At 37.5% G+C, this 20,868-nt stretch overlaps 1 protein-coding gene across 1 annotated transcript in view; it reads left to right on the top strand.

The window, feature by feature from the left end:
* The window catches only part of MASTL (microtubule associated serine/threonine kinase like), a 33,372-nt gene extending 13,523 nt beyond the window's left edge, over positions 1-19,849 (top strand). The window contains exons 5-12 of the mRNA XM_008709663.2: positions 2,008-2,114; positions 2,338-2,488; positions 5,488-5,660; positions 7,860-9,008; positions 10,250-10,391; positions 16,235-16,348; positions 16,430-16,531; positions 18,970-19,849. Of these exons, the coding sequence (XP_008707885.1) occupies positions 2,008-2,114; positions 2,338-2,488; positions 5,488-5,660; positions 7,860-9,008; positions 10,250-10,391; positions 16,235-16,348; positions 16,430-16,531; positions 18,970-19,127 (2,096 nt within the window). The 3' untranslated portion in view covers positions 19,128-19,849. The remainder of the gene's footprint in view (positions 1-2,007; positions 2,115-2,337; positions 2,489-5,487; positions 5,661-7,859; positions 9,009-10,249; positions 10,392-16,234; positions 16,349-16,429; positions 16,532-18,969) is intronic.
* The last annotated feature ends 1,019 nt before the right edge of the window (positions 19,850-20,868 follow it).

Here is a 20,868-nt window from a genome sequence, read left to right as displayed (position 1 = left end):
GCTATTGTGAATAGCGCAATGAACGTGAGTGTATAAATATCTCTTAGAGACCCTTACATACCCAGTAGTGGAATGCCTGGGTCATACAGTAATTTTATTTTTAATTTTTTGAGGAGCCTCCATTGTGTTTTTCATAGTGACTGCACTGTTTAACATTCCTGCCAGCAATGTACAAGGGCTCCAATTTCTCCACATTCTTGCCAACACTACTTATTTTCTGTTTTTTGTTACTAGCCATCCTAATGGGTATGAGATAATATATAGTTTTGATTTGCCTTTTTCTATTGATTACTAATGTTGAGCATCTTTTCATAACCATGTTGGCCATTTGTATAATGGCCATTTGTATAATAATCTGTCCAAATCCTTTGTCCACTTTTTAGTTAGATAATTTTTTTTATTGTTGGGTTTTAGTCCTTTATATATTCTGTACATTAACCCCTTATCAGATAACTGATTTGCAGATATTTCCTCCCCTTCTGTAGGTTCTTTTCATTCTGTTGTCTCCTTTGATATGCAGAAGTTTTTAAGTTTGACATAGCCCCGCTTGTCTATTTTTGCTTTTTGCCTGTGCCTTTGGGATCCTATCCAAGAAATCACTGCCATAATATTTTTAACATTTAATTTATAAAAGATTCTTTTTTAAAAACATTTATTTATTTTTATTTGAGAGAGAGAGAGCGAGGCCACATGAACAAGAGGAGGGGCAGAGGGAGAGAGACAGACACCCAGCTGAGCTTGGAGCCCAAAGGGGGGGCTAACCCCACACCTCCGAGACCACCACCTGAGCCAAAATCAAGAGTCGCAGCCATTTGAGCCGCCCAGGCACCCCTAATTTATAAAATATTCCTTAAGATGTTTATTGTTACCTGTTAGTCCTTACTGCTTCATCAATGTGTGGTATAAATAAAATTTGTTAAGTTCAAATTTCCAGTTTACCTTTAAATTGTCTGATTTCACATAGGAGGGCCCCTGGCTGACTCAGTTGGTGGAGGATACTGATATCTGGGTTATGAATTCAAGCCCCACATTGGGTGTAGAAATTAATTAAAAATAAAATCTTTTTTTAAAAAAAGTCTTATACCACATAGAATATTACACTTTACCTACCATTTGGCAGGGGGCGTGATTACTTTATTTTAATTAATTTTTAAAGTAATCTCTATACCCAACGTGGGGCTCTAACTCATGACCTGGAGATCAAGTCGCACGCTCTATAGCCTGAGGCAGCCAGACGCCCACCATTTTTGATATCTAAAGAAAACAGTACACCTGTGTGAATGTTGAATTATTTTATAAAGTTATGCACTGAAACTGATAAAAATTCTGGATCAGTTTCTATCTTGACCTGCACTTGCTCATGTTAGTTAACAGGGGAGCCCATAATTTGTACTAATTCCTTAAAAAGATTGTGATATTGAAATTTAATTTATATTCCTAATATTCCTTTCTTAATTTTTCTTACCACATCCTTTTCTAGTATTTGATTTACCAAGAATTATTTTGTTGCCAGTAAGATAATACTCTTGTTTAGTTACTGAGTACTCCCTAATTTGGGTCATTACACTGTGTTCTATTCATTCCAGAGCAAAACTCTGTTCTATCAAAGTTTAATGATTTCAATCAGTTGCTTTTTTTTTTTAATAGGGAAATATGTATCTTTTTTTTTTTTTTTTTTTTTACCCCTTTCATCCATTTCTCCTATCCCCCACCCTTGCCTCTGGCATCCACCAATCTGTTCTCTGTACCTGTGAGCTTAGTTTTGTTTTGTAAGATTCCGTATATAATAGAGATCATACAGTATGTGTCTTTCTCTGTCTGCTTGGTTGTATATATTTATTCTGTGGCATGGTGACTTCTCTGGATACATTTGTCTTACACAAGCCAGTGTTATAGGTAATGTTAATGTGGAAAGGGGACAAAGTTCAGAACAGATGATTATTGACTAGTAAGTCAATGACATAGAAGTTTTTAAAGAATTTCATATACTTTTCTTTCCATATATAGATATCAATATGATGGATATCCTTACAACACCATCAATGGCTAAACCTAGACAAGATTATTCAAGAACCCCGGGACAAGTGTTATCTCTCATCAGCTCTTTGGGATTTGTAAGTATTTGATTAGAAAAAAGTCACATAACATGCCCTTTTGTGATTACCGTTTAAATTTTTAAATCCTTTTTTAAAATAAATGTTCAAAATAAATTTAAATATCAAGCATGTTGAGTTACTTTAACATTGTCTACTTAGGTGGTATAACAGTCTATGGATTTAGGTGGTGTTTTTGTGGAGGTAAATCTTAGCTTTGTTTTTGTTTTTCTCTCTTCAATAGTTCACACCAGTTACAGAAAAAAACAAAGACTCTGCAAATATTCTTTCAACCCATGTATCTGAAACATCGCAGCTTTCTCAAGGACTAGTTTGTCCTATGTCTATAGATCACAGGGATACGACTCCTTATTCTAGCAAACTACTAAACTCATGTGAGTATAAAAAAAAAAAAGGTAGTTTATTCCATTACATGTGTCTTTTAAGGAACAAAATGTTTTTTAATTTTTTAATTTCTAATATAGGTTTGAATACAAATTCTTGAACGGTCTGTGGCATTCCTTTATTTCCTCATGTAAATGCCATCTCTGACACAGACCGTTGCAGATATTTTTTTTTAAATAAATATTTTATTTCAAGTAGCCTCTATACGCGACATGGGGCTAGAACTTACAATCCCAAGATCAAGAGTCATATGCTCTAACCGGGGATGTACTGTATGGTGACTAACATAATATAATAAAAAATCATTAAAAAAAAAAAAAAAAAAGAGTCATATGCTCTACTGACTGAACCAGCCAGGCGCCCCTGTGGTAGATCTTTAAGTCAGTAGAATAAAATACCTAGCTAATGAGATATTCTTCAATTAGCTTGGTATTAGAATGATCCGTGGGTAAATTTCACTGTACTGGGTCTATAGAAATCTTATATAGAGAAGATGTAGTACCTATAATATTTTGTGTTTTTATAAAATTATTTCCAAAAGATTTTGAAATAAAATAGTTGAAGTAAAGATATATTTTTCATTGGCACACAATAAAAAACAAGTTAAGTAGTAGAGGAAGAGAATGGGACATTTTATAACACTTAACTTCACCTTTTATAACTAGCAATGGTGGGTGATTTAGTTCTCTGCGCTCAATGTTCTTCATCTTGGGAATGTGCATAATGATGCTTTGAAGAGCAGTTAGGCTTTCATGTTTTCATAGACGTTACCTCATTTTGAATTTGGTCCTCAAATCTGTACATATCCAGGATATCTCACTTACAAATGAGAAAATTAATGCTTTAAAATGTTTAGTTACACACTAGTAAGTGGATAAGCCAAGTCCTAATTGCAACTACAATTTTCTGTCCACTGACCCTTTCTTCCAAGGTCATTGAGTCTTATTTCTTCTGTCAAAATCACTTCTATGGAAATCAAAATGGCTGCAAAACATATATAGCTTTCATAAATACAAAACTACTAAAATACAGAATATGCAGATTTTACTGCCACCTTACTCTTAAGTGAAAATAATTGCATCTCCCTTAGTCATTTTTTTAATCTACTCAGAAGTCAATCAGGGTAAGACACTGTGCTGGTCACCGAGTGGATCTCAAGATGAATAAGAGAGGTCCTTGCCTGAGAAGAACTTGTAATTCTGTGTTGATTACATGTGTAAAGGGATAACAATAGCAATCCGCTAAAATAAAATCGTAAGAAGGATACTGTGATACAACACAGACAGTGTTAAATGCTAACTGGGAAAATCAGGAATGGTTCTCAATAAAGATATAGCAACAGCTCCAAGTGTATCGGAAAAGGGCATTTCAGATACAGGCGTGAACAAAGTCACAGACACTTGAAAGTATTCCATTTTCAGACAATGGGGACTATATGTGTTATATGAGAATGGGAAGCATGTGCAATGGGGAAGGAAGCTTAACAAGTAGATGGGGAAGGATCAAGTGTCATTACAGGGAACCTAGAATTTAAGCTGTACAAAAAGGGGAGTCATCAAAAGTTCCAAAGAGGGGCACCTGGATGAATAAGATGGTTAAGTGTCTGTCTTCGGCTCAGGTCATGATTCCAGGGTCCTGGGATTGAGTTCTGCATTGCGCTCCCTGCTCAGTGAGGGGCCTGCTTCTCCCTCTCCCTCTGCCCCTGCTTGTGCTCTCTCTCTCTCTGTCAAACAAATAAATAAAATCTTAAAAAAAAAAAAAAAACCACACAAACAAAAACACAAAAGTTCTAAAGAAAGGAATGGTCTGATCATATCACTGATCCAGAAGGAACTCTTTAGCAAATATGTAGTATGCACACGGCGTTGGGGTAGACACAAATTTCCACATTGCTAGGGGAAGGCAAGCTGAGCAGTTCAGTCAGATATCAAGGTCAGTGTCCAGTGAGTCTCAGGAATTTCATTGAGAGGGTTTACGTACCAAAAATAAAGTTTTTTTAGATGGCTATTGAAATCCTACTTCTAGTTTTAAAGTTCCAAGATTCGTTAAATCAAAAAACTGTAAGAATTTACTTGAGATTAAAGTCATGTGTTCACCCTCTTTGGGAAAGAAAAAACAAGATCTACATATCTTTTTTATATACATAGAAAATCTATATATGCACATGTTATGATCTTTAGTAAAAGTATGATTGCCTATTTTGACTCATAAGTTCAGGAACAACAGTTTTTATCATCGTTATATGATTAACAAACACATACTGTGTAGGTGAGGCTGCTTTCTTGTACTGGCTTGCTGTTAGCCAATTCATTGTTACTTGTATTACCCAGTAGTATAAAAAAAAACCCTTATGGATGTGAAAAATTCACATTTGTGATCACATAAACCTCAACATGAGAGTAAAACTGTATTTTTTATTTGAGAGAGAGAGAGAGAGCACAGGCAGGAGGGGCAGGGAGAGGGAGAGAGCATCTCAAGAAGACTCCGTGCTAAGTATGGAGCCTGATGCGAGACTCGATCTCACCACTTGAGATCACGATCTGAACAGAAACCAAGAGTAAGACCCTTAACTGATTGTGCCACCCGGGCACTCCTAAAGCTATGGTTTTAATTAAATACAAATTGAACTGAGTAAATTTAGTCACATTCCAATCTTATATCATATCTGGATACAGCATATCAATAATGCTCCTTTATCAAGAAGAGTTTCAAAGTGGATAATGGATTTCCTCCTAATTACACCTTAGCTCTTTTGTCATGATTTTCACTTGTGAATATTGAGGGTTGTTTTCTTTTTCCTAAACGTTCACGACACTACTTGTAGGTCCAAAACACCTGAGCCATCCTGGCGGATTGGGTAACGTTTACACAGACAGAGCTCTGATATATACGATACTTAATACTTTGCCTAATTATCTGGAAAGATTCACGTTCCGTGAGGAACTCAGAAAGATGTGACATAAGTTCCAATATTTTTTCTCCCCTACAGGTCTTGAAACAGTTGCCCCCAATCCCGGGATGCCCGTGAAGTGCCTAACTTCTCATCTCCTGCAGTCCAGGAGAAGGCTGGCGACCTCCAGTGCCAGCAGCCAGTCCCACACCTTCGTATCCAGTGTGGAGTCTGAGTGCCACAGCAGTCCCAGATGGGAGAAGGACTGCCAGGTTAGAGTGACATTTAACTGAACCCCAGCCTGTTGCATATGTCATATTAACGATGGAGACACTTAATACTTTTCCATGTAAATTCTGTAAGGAAATGAAACCGTTACATGAACGGCAGTCAAGGTAGTCTTCATTTCCCTGTATATTCTGTCAAATTATTTTTAAATATTTCATTTTTCATTCAAATGCAGAATTATTCATGATTAATATATATAATGAGCTTGCAGAAAAATGATAGTAAATATTTGGCTTAGAGGCATTTAGATGGGCTTTTTTTTTTTTAATTCCTTACCATGACACAGACACTAGCTTACTGCACTTTTTTTTTTTTGTATTATTTAAAAACTTATACTACTTCCTTCTATACCATATTCTTCCAGTTTCTCTTTTAATAGAACGGTAACTCTTCCAGATCAGAAATAACTTTTAGACCACAAGGTAATGTAGGTGTGCCTTTAAAAGTATTTATTCTAAGGACATTTGCTTGCTAAGTGAATGGAGTTACTTAAAGTTACTATATTCTGCTTTTGCCTTTTTTAAGCTATTAAAGCTAGTAAGCATTAAAGCTGAAAGGAACTAAAGCTTTAAATTATAATAAAGTTTCCTTAATAGAGTGCAGATAAAAAAATGTTAGTTTAGAATAATGGTAATACACAAAGAATAAACCTTCTGTTTGAGTAAATAATCTGGATTGTCTTTACTCCTTATTCTCAGTAATACGATTTTCTTCATTGTTGGATTTTATGTTCTAGAAGAAAGGTCAGATTATTTTTTAGTCAAGGCAGTGTTTCTCGATCTTTTTTCCTTCTCTTATAGGCTGTTCTACAGGTAATACACGCTGCCGGATAAACAGATTTCCTTTCCTAATACTGTTATTTCACCTCCTCCCTGTTCAAGAAAGCATATTGTATAATATTTCAAACCATACAGAGCTTTACCTTCTTCCCTACCACTTCCTAATCCGTGGGGAATGCAATGATTGGATTATAGCAGTGCTTCTCAAGTTATGATCAGGGAGTGACAATGGACCACAAGGGAACTCTGATAAACCCTGTGCAAATCCCTGGATGATCTGTGCCTGCAGATCTATGAGCTGTAATTTAGGGATTTCTGTTATTCTTGTTCATGACTAATCACTCCTTATTATTACTAAGTAAGTTAATGAAGTTTGATTTTCACATACCAAAAATAGGCAGTATTAGAGTTTATGGGAGACACACTCTTTTTTTTTTTTTTTTTTTTTTTTTTAAGATTTATTTATTTATTTAACAGAGAGACAGCCAGCGAGAGAGGGAACACAGCAGGGGGAGTGGGAGAGGAAGAAGCAGGCTCATAGCGGAGGAGCCCGATGTGGGACTCGATCCCGGTACGCCGGGATCACGCCCTGAGCCGAAGGCAGACGCTTTAACGACTGCGCTACCCAGGCGCCCCAGGGAGACACACTCTTATTGAGGAATCTTATAAAAATCCTGATTACCATGCACCAATTTATGATACTCTGAACAAAGCTCTGATCACACAAAAGCACCTGCAGATAGTTGGAATTCAAAAAGATTTAAAGAAAAGTGCTTTGTTATTAATGCATCGTCATTTCATCTTGTTGACAGTGGATTTTAATTCCTGTTATCTTGGGGTTTTAATGATAAATTATGATTAATTTAGCTTCATCTTTATCAGCTTGGTTTTATCATACTTGTACGAAGTGACACATGTTTACATTAACAAAATTTTTGTCTATAATTTTCCATTAACTATGTTTTAAGTCCTATGCATTTTGTAATTTGAAACAGAATCATCGATACCCCTATTGCAAAGCAGATATATACATAATAAAGCCTTATCCTTGATTTTGCCTAAAAATGTTGCCTATTAATTTGTCCTAGTTAACGAACATGTATCAAATATGTATTATGGAATATCAAATACATATTATACAAATACATATTAAGTTATACATATTAGAGAATAGTTTATTTGAATTTTAGACTAGTGTTTCACTCAAAATGTATATAAAAACATGCTTTAATTGTTTATATTGCTTTTTAGTTCTCTGTTATCATTGTTCTTTTGTTCCAGTGGAAAGTGGGAATAGGTGGTGTAGTAGTTTATGGGGTCATTTATTCCACCTAAGTCAACAGAGGTTTTAAAAGTTTCAAGAATCTCAGTTTTATACAACTAAAAAAGTGTTTTTCCTCTCAGGAAAGTGACAATGCGCTGGGCTATACAGTCATGAGTTGGAATATAATAGAAAAGCCTTCATGTACAAACTCAAGGGATGCCATCGAGACCAAAGGTTTCAATAAAAAGGATCTTGAGTTAGCCGTTTCTCCCATTCGTAACAGCAGTACCATTCCTGAGCCTGGAAGCTCTTGTGTAAACCTGGCTAAAAAATGCTTCCCTGGAGAAGTTTCTTGGGAAGCAAGAGAACTGGATATAAATAATATTCATGTGGCCACTGACACAGCACAGTCTGGTTTTCACCAGTCAGATCAGTGGGCTGTGGATTCTGGTGATGCGACTGAAGAGCACCTTGGGAAAAGAGGTTTTAAAAGAAATTTTGAGTTAGTTGACTCTAGTCCTTGTCAGAACATCATACAGCATAAAAAAAACTGTATAGAGCATAAGCCTAGAAATGCAATGAGCGATGGTTATATAAATCAAAGGACAGGCTTAACAACTGAAGTCCAAGACCTGAAGCTATCGGTATGTGGAGGTCAGCAAAGTGACTGTGCCAATAAGGAGAACATGGTCAATTCTTTCATTGATAAACCACAAACCCCAGAAAAATCTCCTGTCCCAATGATAGCAAAAAACCTTCTGTGTGAACTGGAGGAGGATTGTGACAAGAATAACAAGAGGGACCTCCTAAGTTCTAGTCTTCTATGTTCCGACGACGAGAGAGCTTCTAAAAGTATTTGTATGGACTCCGATTCATCTTTTCCTGGAATTTCTGTCATGGAAAGTTCATTAGAAAGGCAGTCCTTGGATCCAGATAAAAGCATCAAAGAATCCTCTTTCGAAGAATCAAACATCGAAGACCTACTTACCGTATCACCCAGCTGGCAAGAAAATATCCTGCCAAAAGGTGATGAGAATCCTGCTGTCCAAGACAGTAGCCAAAAAATGTTAGCTCCATCTTCGGAGGTGTTGAAAACATTAACCTTATCTAAAAGAAATGCTGTAGCTTTTCGAAGTTTTAACAGTCATATCAATGCGTCCAATAACTCAGAACCATCCAAAATGAGCCTTACCTCTTTAGATGCAATGGATATTTCCTGTGTTTATAGCGGTTCATATCCCATGGCTATAACCCCTAATCAAAAAGGAACATCCTATATACCATATCAGGTACGTTCTAACTTTTTAACACTTTGTCGTTAGATTTTATAACAATAAACTATGAAGGCGAGATACTTGCCTCTCACCTAGACTGGGATTTTCTGTTCTGCTGGTTGGGAATCTATGGATTGTTGGAGGTTTTGACGCAGAAATGTAAAGCTGGTAGCAATTTTATTATTCTTACCTATAGCACCTTCATTCGCTCTCTAACTTTCACATATTTTCTTTTTTTCTTTTAAGATTTTATTTATTTATTTGAGAGAGTGCACACATGCACGAGCGGCGGGAAGGGGCAGAGGGAGAGGGAGGAGCAGACTCCCCATTGAGCAGGGAGCCCGATTCAGGGCTCGATCCCAGGACCCCGGGATCATGACCTGAGCCAAAGGCAGCCGCTTAACCGACTGAGCCACCCAGGCGCTCCTAGACTCGCACATATTTTCAATCACATGTTTACATATTTACAGTCACATATTTTCACTTAACAACAGCAACTCTTAAGATACAATATTAAGGTTCACTCTATCTTACTCCCTTTTAAGGACCTTCATAGATTATCTCTTTTCTTTATAGAAAATAGTTGGAAAATGCATATTTCAAATCTTATGTTGTTTTTATTTTCTAAACCTTTATCTTAATAAACCCAAAGTTTCATTTTTTTTTCTTTTTTTTTTTTTTTTTTTTGAACAGATGACATAAGATTGAAAGTACAAACCCTGAATTAGGGTCACAAGAGTTGGGGTTTTCTATTCAGAACTTCCTGAGTGACTTAGAAGTCCCTTTTCCTCAGAGCCTCTGTTTATCTCTCTGTAGAATACACTAACACCTGTCCCGCTGGTTTCACAGAGTCCTTGTGAGGCCACGAAATATCTTTAAAACTTAAATACCAATTAGCACAAGAAGTTATTTATATTTAGTTCCAGCTGATGTGTTGTCCCAATAATTCAATCATTTGTCAGCCACAACATCCCTCAGTGACCATTCTTAGGTTTGTATTAATCCATGCTACGAAGAAAGAAATTTTTCTTATGAATTTTTTCATTCTTTCTTGCATATCTAGATCTTATTGAAATAATTTGTCTTATCTAAGCTATTTAATTTCACCAGATATCAGGACTATTCGAAATTATAGTTGGTAATGAGCCCATTTTCAAAACTGTTCAAGAATTTGAGTATGTCTTTGCTTTTGTTTTAGCATTTCTGTTCACTGTAAAAGGAATGAAGATATTTATTGTAAACTCTTTTTAAATTAGCAGACCCCAAATCAAGTCAAATCAGGAACTCCATACCGAACTCCAAAGAGTGTGAGGCGAGGGGCAGCCCCAGTGGATGATGGGCGGATTCTTGGAACCCCAGATTACCTCGCACCTGAGCTGTTACTAGGCAGGGCCCATGGTAAGGCTTCCATGTCTTGAGTTTCTGAAGTGTTCTCTATCACTACATTTTCTCTTGTGGTAAAATTGTTTTAAATTTCTTTGGTATTTGGATTGCCTAGAGTAAAAGAAAATGAACTCATGTGATATTCTTTTCTCGTAAATATGGCATTTCTTATGGTAAAAGAAGACATTTGTTCTTTGCCTTCCCATTCAGTCTCAGTGATCCAGAGAAGCCCTACTGTCCACCTGCTCTGTTATCTTAGTTCAAAATGTCTCCTCAGGTTTGTTCCAGCTTTGGCTCAGGAATACAAAGTTGAGCCAAAACTTCTGTTCAGTCTGCAGCAGCACATTCCTGTTTAGAGCTCACCCTCACTTATTCCCAAACCACAAGGGTCAAGCCAGAAACGAGCCATCTTCGGGATGCAGCAGAGGAACCCAGGGTGGCATTTTTACCTAGCCTCTTTTTTCCCCCTTCTCTCTCTGAAGAATTTTCCCTTCCTACCTTCTGAAATGAACTGTATTGGTTTCCTAGGGCTACTGTAATCAAGAGCCACAAACTGGATGGTTCAGAACAATAGGAATTTATTGTCTGACAGTTCTGGAAGCTGGAAGTCTGGAATCAAGGCATTGACAGGACCATGCTCCCTCTGAAACCTGTAGGGAAATGGCCTTGGCCCTCCCAGCTTCTGTTGGTTTGCCTGCAACCCTTGGCTTGCAGCGGCCTCACTCGAACCATCCATCTTCATGGTGTTATTTTCCCTGTGTCTCCATGGTCACATGGCTATGTTTTTATAAGGACACCAGTCATTTTGGATTAGGGGCTCACCCTACTCTAGGGTGACTCATCTTAACCTACCTAATTATATCTGCAAGGACTGTACTTCCAAATGGCACACTCAGAGGAGCTCAGGGTTAAGACTTGAACATGTCTCTTCAGGGGAATATAATTCAGTCCATAATGCGATCACCTTCTTGATCTTTTCAGTTACTTCCCTATTCCCTGGGTTCCTTTGGTGATCGACTGTGTCATCTTCCCCCGCCACACACATACCCCTTCTATTTTTATTTCTATGCTGCCTTTTCTCCTTAGCCTGCAAATAAGATTCCACCCTTGTCTTTCCCCACCACCTCCCTTCTCATAGGTTGCCTCTTTCCTTCGCCTGATTATTTTTGCTCTGGCAATCTAATTGTTATCCCTACCATTTAGCTGACTTTTTTTTTTTTAAGATTTCTATTTGTAAGTAATCTCTACACCCAACATGAGGATCGAACTCACAACCCTAAGATCAAGAGTCACGCACTCTAGGGACGGAGCCAGCCAGGTGCCCCTAACTGGCACCTTTTTATTAATGGTCATCAGTGATGTCAGGCTTGTCATATCTACCAGACTCTTCTCTGTTTCCTTCCTCTTACCTCTGTTACTAACTCCTGAGCTCTTCAATATATGGAAATTCTTCATGATCAGGCCCTCTCCCTTTTTTCCCTACCCCTGCTTCCTGTTAATCTCATCTCTCCCATGACTTCAGCAGTCACATCCTTTTCGATGCTTCCCAAATATCTGTGTCTAATCCTGACTTTGTCTAGGCAGCATACACACAGCCAAAGTACCTACTTAGCCCTAAACTGGTGATTCAAGTGCTGTGTTTCGAAACGGGACGTGTCCAGCTTGCTCTTCCGCTATTCCCTCTCTCAATTCTGCCTTTTTCGTGATGACACAATGTCTCTACCTTCAGGCATTTAAATCCAGTCAATTCTGTCCCTGCAGAATTTCTTCTCACCTTTTCATCTCTGCCACTATCCTCTGTAAGAACCTCCTCTTTCCCTTTCATTCATTTACTAGCTCTCTTCCTAGGCCATCAATTTCATCCTATTGTCTATAATCACTGCCACCAGATTTTCCCTCTTTTTTTTTTTTTTAAAGATTTTATTTATTTATTCGACAGAGATAGAGACAGCCAGCGAGAGAGGGAACACAAGCAGGGGGAGTGGGAGAGGAAGAAGCAGGCTCATAGCGGAAGAGCCTGATGTGGGGCTCAATCCCATAATGCCGGGATCACGCCCTGAGCCGAAGGCAGACGCTTAACCGCTGTGCCACCCAGGCGCCCCCAGATTTTCCCTCTTAAGACATAAAGTGGTCAGTCATTCTACTCCTCTCCTTGAAAACCACGTTGGCTCCTTCCTAACTGCAAAATAAAATCCAAATTACTGATCATGGCATCGAGGCTCTAAGCTCTTCCAAGGAATCTCTCTTTCTTTTATAAACAACAAAAACATATTTCACACACATAGTTCTGGAATCTGGGTAGTCTACGATCGAGCCCCTGGTGGATTCAAAGAATTTCATTATAGGTCTTATGTTCCCATTCCACTTCTTAAACACATTTATTTTCAGGTTTTCCATATTTTGTGCAAGTATTTTGGTTAGTTGAAAAAAGCCAGAACCCAATCCTCTTCCCATCAAATTTCTTCTCATTTCATCCTCAGTTCAAATGTTACCTCTTTCACAAAGCATCCATTGGTCAATTATGGAGAAGTCATTGTTCATGTCCCTGTCACTTTATTAGAAACTGTTTAAAGCTTATGTCATTTTACCTATGTTATTATATTTTTCTCCACCACAAAAGCTTAAGAAAATTTCTTAAGACGAGAGTCTCGGTCTCCCTTCTACACAGCACTCCAGGAGGATTCCTTGGTAGCGCTCACAAACACTGTTAATAATCTCTACAGTGTTGAGACACATTTCAAATTCCCCTTTATTAGCCAAAGCAACTAAGTTCCCCTGGGCACTTAACTGATTTTTATAGTGTCCCTGGTGCTAAGTCACAGGTTTGCCAGCTCATTTCCTATAATATACATTTTCTCTACTTAGGATACAGTATAAAGGTAAGCTTCACATATAAACATTTGCTTTTTAGGATCTTACCACTATTTTAATGGGACATCTAGTTACCTCAGCTATCTATTGATTTATTTTAAGATTTTCATTTTCTATAAAATATTTGGTACACAGGTCTTAAAAGAACAAATAATACAAAGAAATTTTTTTAAAGTAGGCTCCACACCCGGCACAGAGCCCAGTGCAGGGCTTGAACTCACGACTTGGTGATCAAGACCTGAGCTGAGATCAAGAGACAGACACTTAACCAACTGAGCCACCCAGGGTTCCAGTACAAAGCAATTTATAATTTAAAAGGAAAAATCACTGCTTTATACCTCTTTCCCCAAATCCCAGGCCTCAAGGGCAGTCTCCATAGCACCTTTGTTTCTTGTATTGACCTCTCTGTTTCTAAACATCATGCTGAGGACAGCTAAGATTTCTCTGAGCCCTCCGTGGTCTCCCCCCTCTGCCAGTTACTTAGGAACTCTGGCCAGAGTTTCCCATGGCTTCTTGTGCCGATTTTTATTTCATTTCTCTTAACATTGTGTCAGAATTCTCTGTTTTATCTCACCTGGAGCAGGTTGTTTTCTCCTTGGAAAAAGCTTTCTTTCTTATTTATCTTTGTGTCCCTTGTGTCTGGCATAATATTTAAGCTCTAGTTCGGTGAATGACGTGAGAATGAACTCATGAGTTTAATACAATGTACCTAACTACTTTTTTCTTACCTGCAGGATTTCTGCCTTCTGGTGAGTGAGCTTCTCTATAAAGTAATACGGCAAAGCAAATTAAACTTGTCAAAGTATAACTAGATCACATTGCATAAAAATTTTTTCCCCTTTCATCTTACTTAGGAAATACGAAATGAACTATATATTCTGTCTTCTGAGCAGTAGGACATCCAGAGAGAATGTTCTATATGAAAACAAATGTAGGCATGTGGCATTTTTTAAATAACTTTTAAAGGTGGCAGAGAGTAAAGATACAGACTTTTTATTGCAACCCAGAAAATAGGCTATTTTAATAAAAAATATTAAAATTAGCACTGACAAAAGGGTTTGAATTTTTCTACCCATTTAACTCCATCATTATTAGAAAACAGAAAGGCATAACAGTATCAGTGTACAAATTACACATGGGGGTTTTGTATTAGAAAACCAGTAGTGTAGGGGCGCCTGGGTGGCGTAGTTGTTAAGCGTCTGTCTTCGGCTCAGGGCATGATCCCGGCGTTCTGGGATCGAGCCCCACATCAGGCTCCTCGGCTAGGAGCCTGCTTCTTCCTCTCCCACTCCCCCTGCTTGTGTTCCCTCTCTCGCTGGCTGTCTCTCTCTGTCAAATAAATAAATAAAATCTTAAAAAAATAATAATATAAAAAAAAAAAGAAAACCAGTAGAATAAAACAAGTTTGTTCTATTTCTCTGGCTAACGGTATGTATTATAATTGCTACAATTTATCATCATATATGATCTTATTAGACTTTGACTCAAATAAATGGGTATGTGTGACATATCCATGGAGAAATCATTTAAGTTTTTGACATGAGTACATTTTGCCTGAGCTGGGAAAAGGGTTCTAATTTCTAACCTAAGTAAAATAATGAAGATATATGTTTTTTTCTGATTTCTCCCCTACTTTTCTGTTACTTGGTTATACTATCTATTCTTCCTCAGAGCTCTTATAGGTCTACTAACTGAGGTGGTTTGTATGTTTTTTTATAGTGATTTTTATAGAAATAGAAATCTATAGACTGTTTGCATCCTTTGTTCCTTAGGGAAGATGGGATTATGTGGCTTGCAATGAAGAGGCACTCTAAATGCATGCGGTTGTTTTCCTAATGGCAGATTTTACAGTGCTTTCCTACTTGTTTTAAAATGGAATGGTGGCGGTTGCTTAACCTCAATAATGAATTTTATGAAACTGATTTTATAGCAGTTCATTTTTTTATCAGATTTTTTTATTTACTTGAGAGAGAGAGAGAGCAAACGAGAGAGAGAGAGCACAAGTAGGTGAGAGGGACAAAGGCAGAGGGAGAAGCAGACTCCCCTCTGAGCAGGGAGCCCGACATGGGGCTTGATCCCAGGACCCTGGGATCATGACCTAAGCCAAAGGCAGGTGCTTAACTGACTGAGCCACCCAGGCATCCCGTGAAATTGATTTTAAGGAGTAATTTTCAAGCACGTTTAGTACTAGACTAGAAGTCCTATTTTAAATTTATATTGAAGTTAATCATTTTTTGACTAAAATTAACCTTTGCTTAGGAAATACTTTTTCACAGAACTAAACAAAAGTATAAACCAGATTATAAGGTCATGTTTAAAATAATTGTTTGAAACATCTGCTTCCAGTAAAGATCTTATTTAGAAATCAGTTTTATGTATTTATTAAGACTTACCTCCAAATTACCTCCTCAAGCCATAGTTTAAGTAAATATTTTTGGTTAAACTAATTTGTCCCTCTCTGTTTTTAAAAGGAGTAAGGGGACATTAAAACACTATAAGGCTTTCCCTTGTTAAGCAGGCTGTCCTCCAATCGGTATAAATGTTGCTACTTCATCTCGTACCCATGTGAAGTAAGTGGAGTTCAAAATCATCTAAATGTTATTGTTTCCCCCCTCCCCGATTTGAAATTGACAAGTACTCTATTTTAGAGAGTAATGTATTTCTTCATTGTGTTTTAGGATTTAGAACAAGTAAGTATCCAGAATATCAGAAGTTATTAGTGAGTGACAAAAGAAAGATAGCTTTCACTTTTCTTTGACTAGCTGTGTTAATCGCTAATCTAAACTTCTTGGAGAATAGAGAAGGAAAGTAATTGCCATGTTACCGAAATGAAGATAATTTGGGTTTTTGCACCATATTGGAGCTAGAAGAAAGCCTTAGGAAATGAATGCCTTGACTGTGTCCAAATATCCATGTATTAACGTTTTAGTTGATGAAAAATTTGTACAAAATGCTTGCAAGTTCAACTACTCCCTCTTAAATTCCAGGTCCTGCAGTAGACTGGTGGGCACTTGGAGTTTGCTTGTTTGAGTTTCTAACAGGAATTCCTCCTTTCAATGATGAAACACCACAACAAGTATTCCAGAATATTCTGAAAAGAGGTGATTCTTTTTCTATTAAGATAGTGCGTTTATCTCTGTGTGTTATTTGAACAATGATTAACAAGCTATTTGTATTTGTAGATATCCCTTGGCCTGAAAGTGAAGAAAAGTTATCTGATAATGCTCAAAATGCAGTAGAAATACTTTTAACTATTGATAATGCAAAGAGAGCTGGAATGAAAGGTAAGGTTTTGTGTTAATAAACTCTTACCCTTGATTTGTTTAAGATGAATGGTAATAATGATATCAGGTTCTAGTACAATACTATAGATAATCTGACTACTAAATTGGTTAAAAAGTTCTTCAGTTTATTTTTGCCTGCTAGATATGCATTGATATATTTGCCCTTATTCTGCATTAAAATTCAGCACATCAGGCTGGGATATTCACTCACTGAATTTTATTAATCTCAAATAGGTACCTTAAAGCAATCTTATCTTGTCAGTGTCTTGGGTTTTTTTTCAAAGCCTAATAAAGTTACTTATCAACCAATACAGGAAATTTTTTTTTTATCAAAACTCTCCTCTACAATTTCTTACTACTTCATTCTGATACCATTATTGACTGACAAATGTATCAGGTGAAAGGTTGTCTCGAATAAGATAAATCTGGTATTTTTGTGACCCATTCAATGGTTTTTTCTAATGCAGGGGTATATTAAGCTCCAATTTTAAAAATAGAAAAACTCATTAGCTTTAATTTAGATTCAAATTAGATTTAATGTCAGCTGCCTTAAAATCCCTTTTCTAACAAAGTATACATAGAGACAACGAAACAGTCCCCAAGCGCATTTCCATGTGGCTAAGGTATTTCGAAAAATGAACTTTAGAAATATGTCACTTGTATCAGCTTCTAGGTGTTCCCTCTAATAAGATTAACAGTTTATTTACTTATTTAACAAATCCTATAGAGTGAGTTCCAGGTGCCAGGCAATGTTGCTATGGATGCTGGAGGTATCCTAGGGATGAACCAGACCAAAATCCATGTGCTTGTACAACTTACTCTCTAGGGGAAAGACAAAAGGTAATGAGAGACAACCATGACATACTGCCGTCTAGCAGTGAGTACTGAGAAGAAAGATAAAGCAAATGAGTGGATACAAAGTGTTGACAAGAGATTTACTAGGTAGAGTGGTTAGGAAGACCTCTGTGAAAAGTGGGATTTGAGGAAAATCCTATGTAAAGTGAGGGTGCAGACATTTGAAAGGTCAGGTCTAAAAATTACTTTAGGAGTTCTCAACTGGGGTAATTTTGCTTCCCAAAGGACAAAATAAGCAGAGACAGAAGAACACCGTTCTCACCAATGACTTCAGATTTTTGTTTGTTTAATGAACAGTTTACATAGTGAAGCAGATGACAGGAGTAGTCTTCAGTTAGAAACAGTTGTTGCAACAGCTGTTTGTAGAGTTAATCTTAAACTGGCTTAGAATTCCTTTGTGAGTTCAGTTTAAATAAATAGTTACGATGAGAGAGTCATAAAGCATCACATTAGTCAGATATCACAGTGTCAGAGTTACTCCTATAAGTAACTCTAATCCATGCTTAGACATTTATATTGAACAATTAAGAGACAAATTCTTTTTGCTCTTTTATTGTTTTCCTACCAGCCTTATAGTTTAGGGAAAAACCAACTTGTAGACATATTGACTTCCCAAGCCATCACTCCCAATACAGACACACAATTCTTTCATGTCCGTGTAGTCTTTTCCCAATATTTCCATAAATTTGGTTGCTGGTTTTTTTAACTAATTAAATGCCTTAATTGTCACTTAATTTTTTTTGCCAACATCTTTATTGTTGTCTTATAAAGTGAAGAGTTGAGGATAGGGGAGGTTGTGTCTAGCAACTAAGTATCAGAGTGTGATCAAAAGAGCATGTTTTCATTTTAGTAGGTAGAAGGAATTAGGAAAGAAGACAGGTACTGAAAACGTAGTTAAACAGATGAGTACAGTTGAGATCTTGTAAGTGAAGCAGTAAAGATTCCAGATATAGCCGTACAGCTAAAATGGCGTGTAGTCGAGATACAAGTCAATGAAATCAAAGAAGTGAAAGAACCATGAAAACAATGTATCACAAATATCATCAGTGTATGTGTTAAAATGACCATGAAGGATAAGGGTGGAGCATAGGGAAGAAATTAAGGTAGTGGAGGATGAGGTTTTTACCAGAGTTACTTAGGGTAATAGGTGGTGCTGAGGATTGCAGAGATAGAAACAGGTAGCAAGGACTTGGAATGAGAAGCAGAGCATTAATCATGAAGACCAGTGGTGTGGAAGCCGTGTCTGGGAGCAGGAAGCAGGCCAAGCTCTTGTCCTGTCAAGTCAGGGATTGTGTGAGAATATGGAGGCATGAGAAAGATAGGCTTCTGTTAAGGCAAACCATTCATTCACTCATTAGACAAATAGAGGCCAAGCACCTGTCATGTGTCAAGTGTTATACAAAATGACATAAGGTGTGCCATTGTGAAGTACATGGTTGCCCAGAGAGACAGACATTAAACACATATGTGTGAAGCAAAACAAGGGCAAGATATATGTGAGATCTTCCCTTACTTCCTGTAAAACAGTACTTACTTAGGTAATGGTGTCATAATACTCTATTTTGTTTTATATTTATCCTAAGAGCTGAAACGTCATCGTCTCTTCAGTGATGTGGACTGGGAAAATCTGCAGCATCAGACTATGCCTTTCATACCCCAACCAGATGATGAAACAGATACATCCTATTTTGAAGCCAGAAATAATGCTCAGCACCTGACTGTATCTGGATTTAGTCTATAGCACATAAATTTTCCTTTTAATCTAATCTTGGCTTATCAGCTCTCATAATTATATACACCTTCATAGCAGATTGATCTAAGGGGGAAAAAGAATCATTTTGTTACTTGGATCAATGAGCTTTTAATGTATGTTATAGCTTCCACAGAGTTAAAATTCTATCAAGAACACGGTCAGTAACTTATCTTAATCTCAGAGTTCTATATAGATCTTCAAAACCTTTTTCACTTTATTTATTTTGTTACCGCACTTTATGAAAATTAATGCATCAATAAACCTAGAATGACACTACTCTGTTAGAAGGGGAACAAATTTTGAGTCTAACTTTCTTTCACATGTTGATTTCAGTCCACCATTCAGTTTGGTGTTAAAATAACAAAACCATGCGGTTTTATTGTAATTTATTTGGACGTGATTGCCTGCAAAAGCTGAAGTCTCAAGAGCAATCATTGAGGGTTGCACTTGTGGCCTCAGAGAGCTAAGAAATTCCTTCACTTGGTAGCGTAACTCCTATAGGGAAGAGGAAGAAAAAGGACAGAGTCTTTAGCTTACTTTACTATGAATACAGTCTTGTTTCCTTGACTGTTTCTAGTGCTTCCTCATATTTGCTTAAAATACATATTTGCTTAAAATTATACTGAAGAGCTTAGGTGTGATACACTGTAGCAATTTTAACAGCTTATTCAATTTTAATTAAAAATGTGATGGTTTACATCTTAAAAGAATTTGTTTGAAATGTGCAACATTATAAGAAACAAACTGATCCTTAAAAATAAATAACTTATTTTTGTTTAATAAATATAACACTTCAAGTATATTATCTGTCAACATCCTTCTATTAAATATATATACCCACTAAGATTCAACTTCACTGTAATTTGTTACCCAGTGGTAAATAAATGGGTAAATAGTCAGAGAGAAAGGAAGATGGTGATGGAGTAGGAGGACCCTAGGCTTGCCTTGTCCCATGAATATAACTACAGAACTATCAAATCATCCTAAATACCCCAGAAATAGACCTGAAGATGAACAGAACAAACTTCGCAATTAAAGGGAGAGAAGAGGCCACATCAAAGAAGGTAGGAAGTATGGAGACATGGTTTAGGAGAGAAATAGATCCTGGTTGCTGTGGAGGGGAGGGAGCCATGGTCATGGAGAAGGGCGAGAGAGCACATCAGATTGCACAAGGAGAAGGTTTCCCCATTGCCACTGGCTTGGAAAACAAGAAGGGCTGAATTTCACGAGTTCTTGCAACTAGGAGGGCTTAAAGCCTTGAGTTTTAAAGGTCAGCAGGATTGCTGGGATAGAGCCTGTAGGCACTATGCCGCTCCTAGAGAGAAGGCAGACAACCCTGGGGGCAGACAGCTTGGAAACAAGATCTAAAAGTGCCTGGTGGGACGCCTGGATGGTTCAGTCAGTTAAGCATCTGCCTTCAGTTCAGGTCATGATCCCAGGGTCCTGGGATCAAGTCCTGCATCAAGCTTCTTGCTCAGCAGGGAGCCTGCTTCTCCCTCTGCCTGCCACTCCCCCTTGCTTCTTCACTCTCTCTCTCTCTCTCTCTCATTCTCTCTCTCTGACAAATAAATAAAATCTTAAAAAAAAAAAAAAAGTGCCTGGGGCACATCGTGGGATTACTGCCTCTTCTTGGAACTGTCCCTGAGTGGCAGTGTTCATGGAGACACCTCTCCAGGGTCAAAGGAGCCAGCTAGTGCCATTTCCCTCCCCCACCCCTCAGCATAAACAC

Source organism: Ursus maritimus, unplaced genomic scaffold (genome assembly GCF_017311325.1).
Source record: "Ursus maritimus isolate PB19 unplaced genomic scaffold, ASM1731132v1 scaffold_31, whole genome shotgun sequence".
In the NCBI taxonomy this organism is placed as follows: Eukaryota; Metazoa; Chordata; class Mammalia; order Carnivora; family Ursidae; genus Ursus; species Ursus maritimus.
This window is presented reverse-complemented; position numbering and strand designations above follow the sequence as displayed.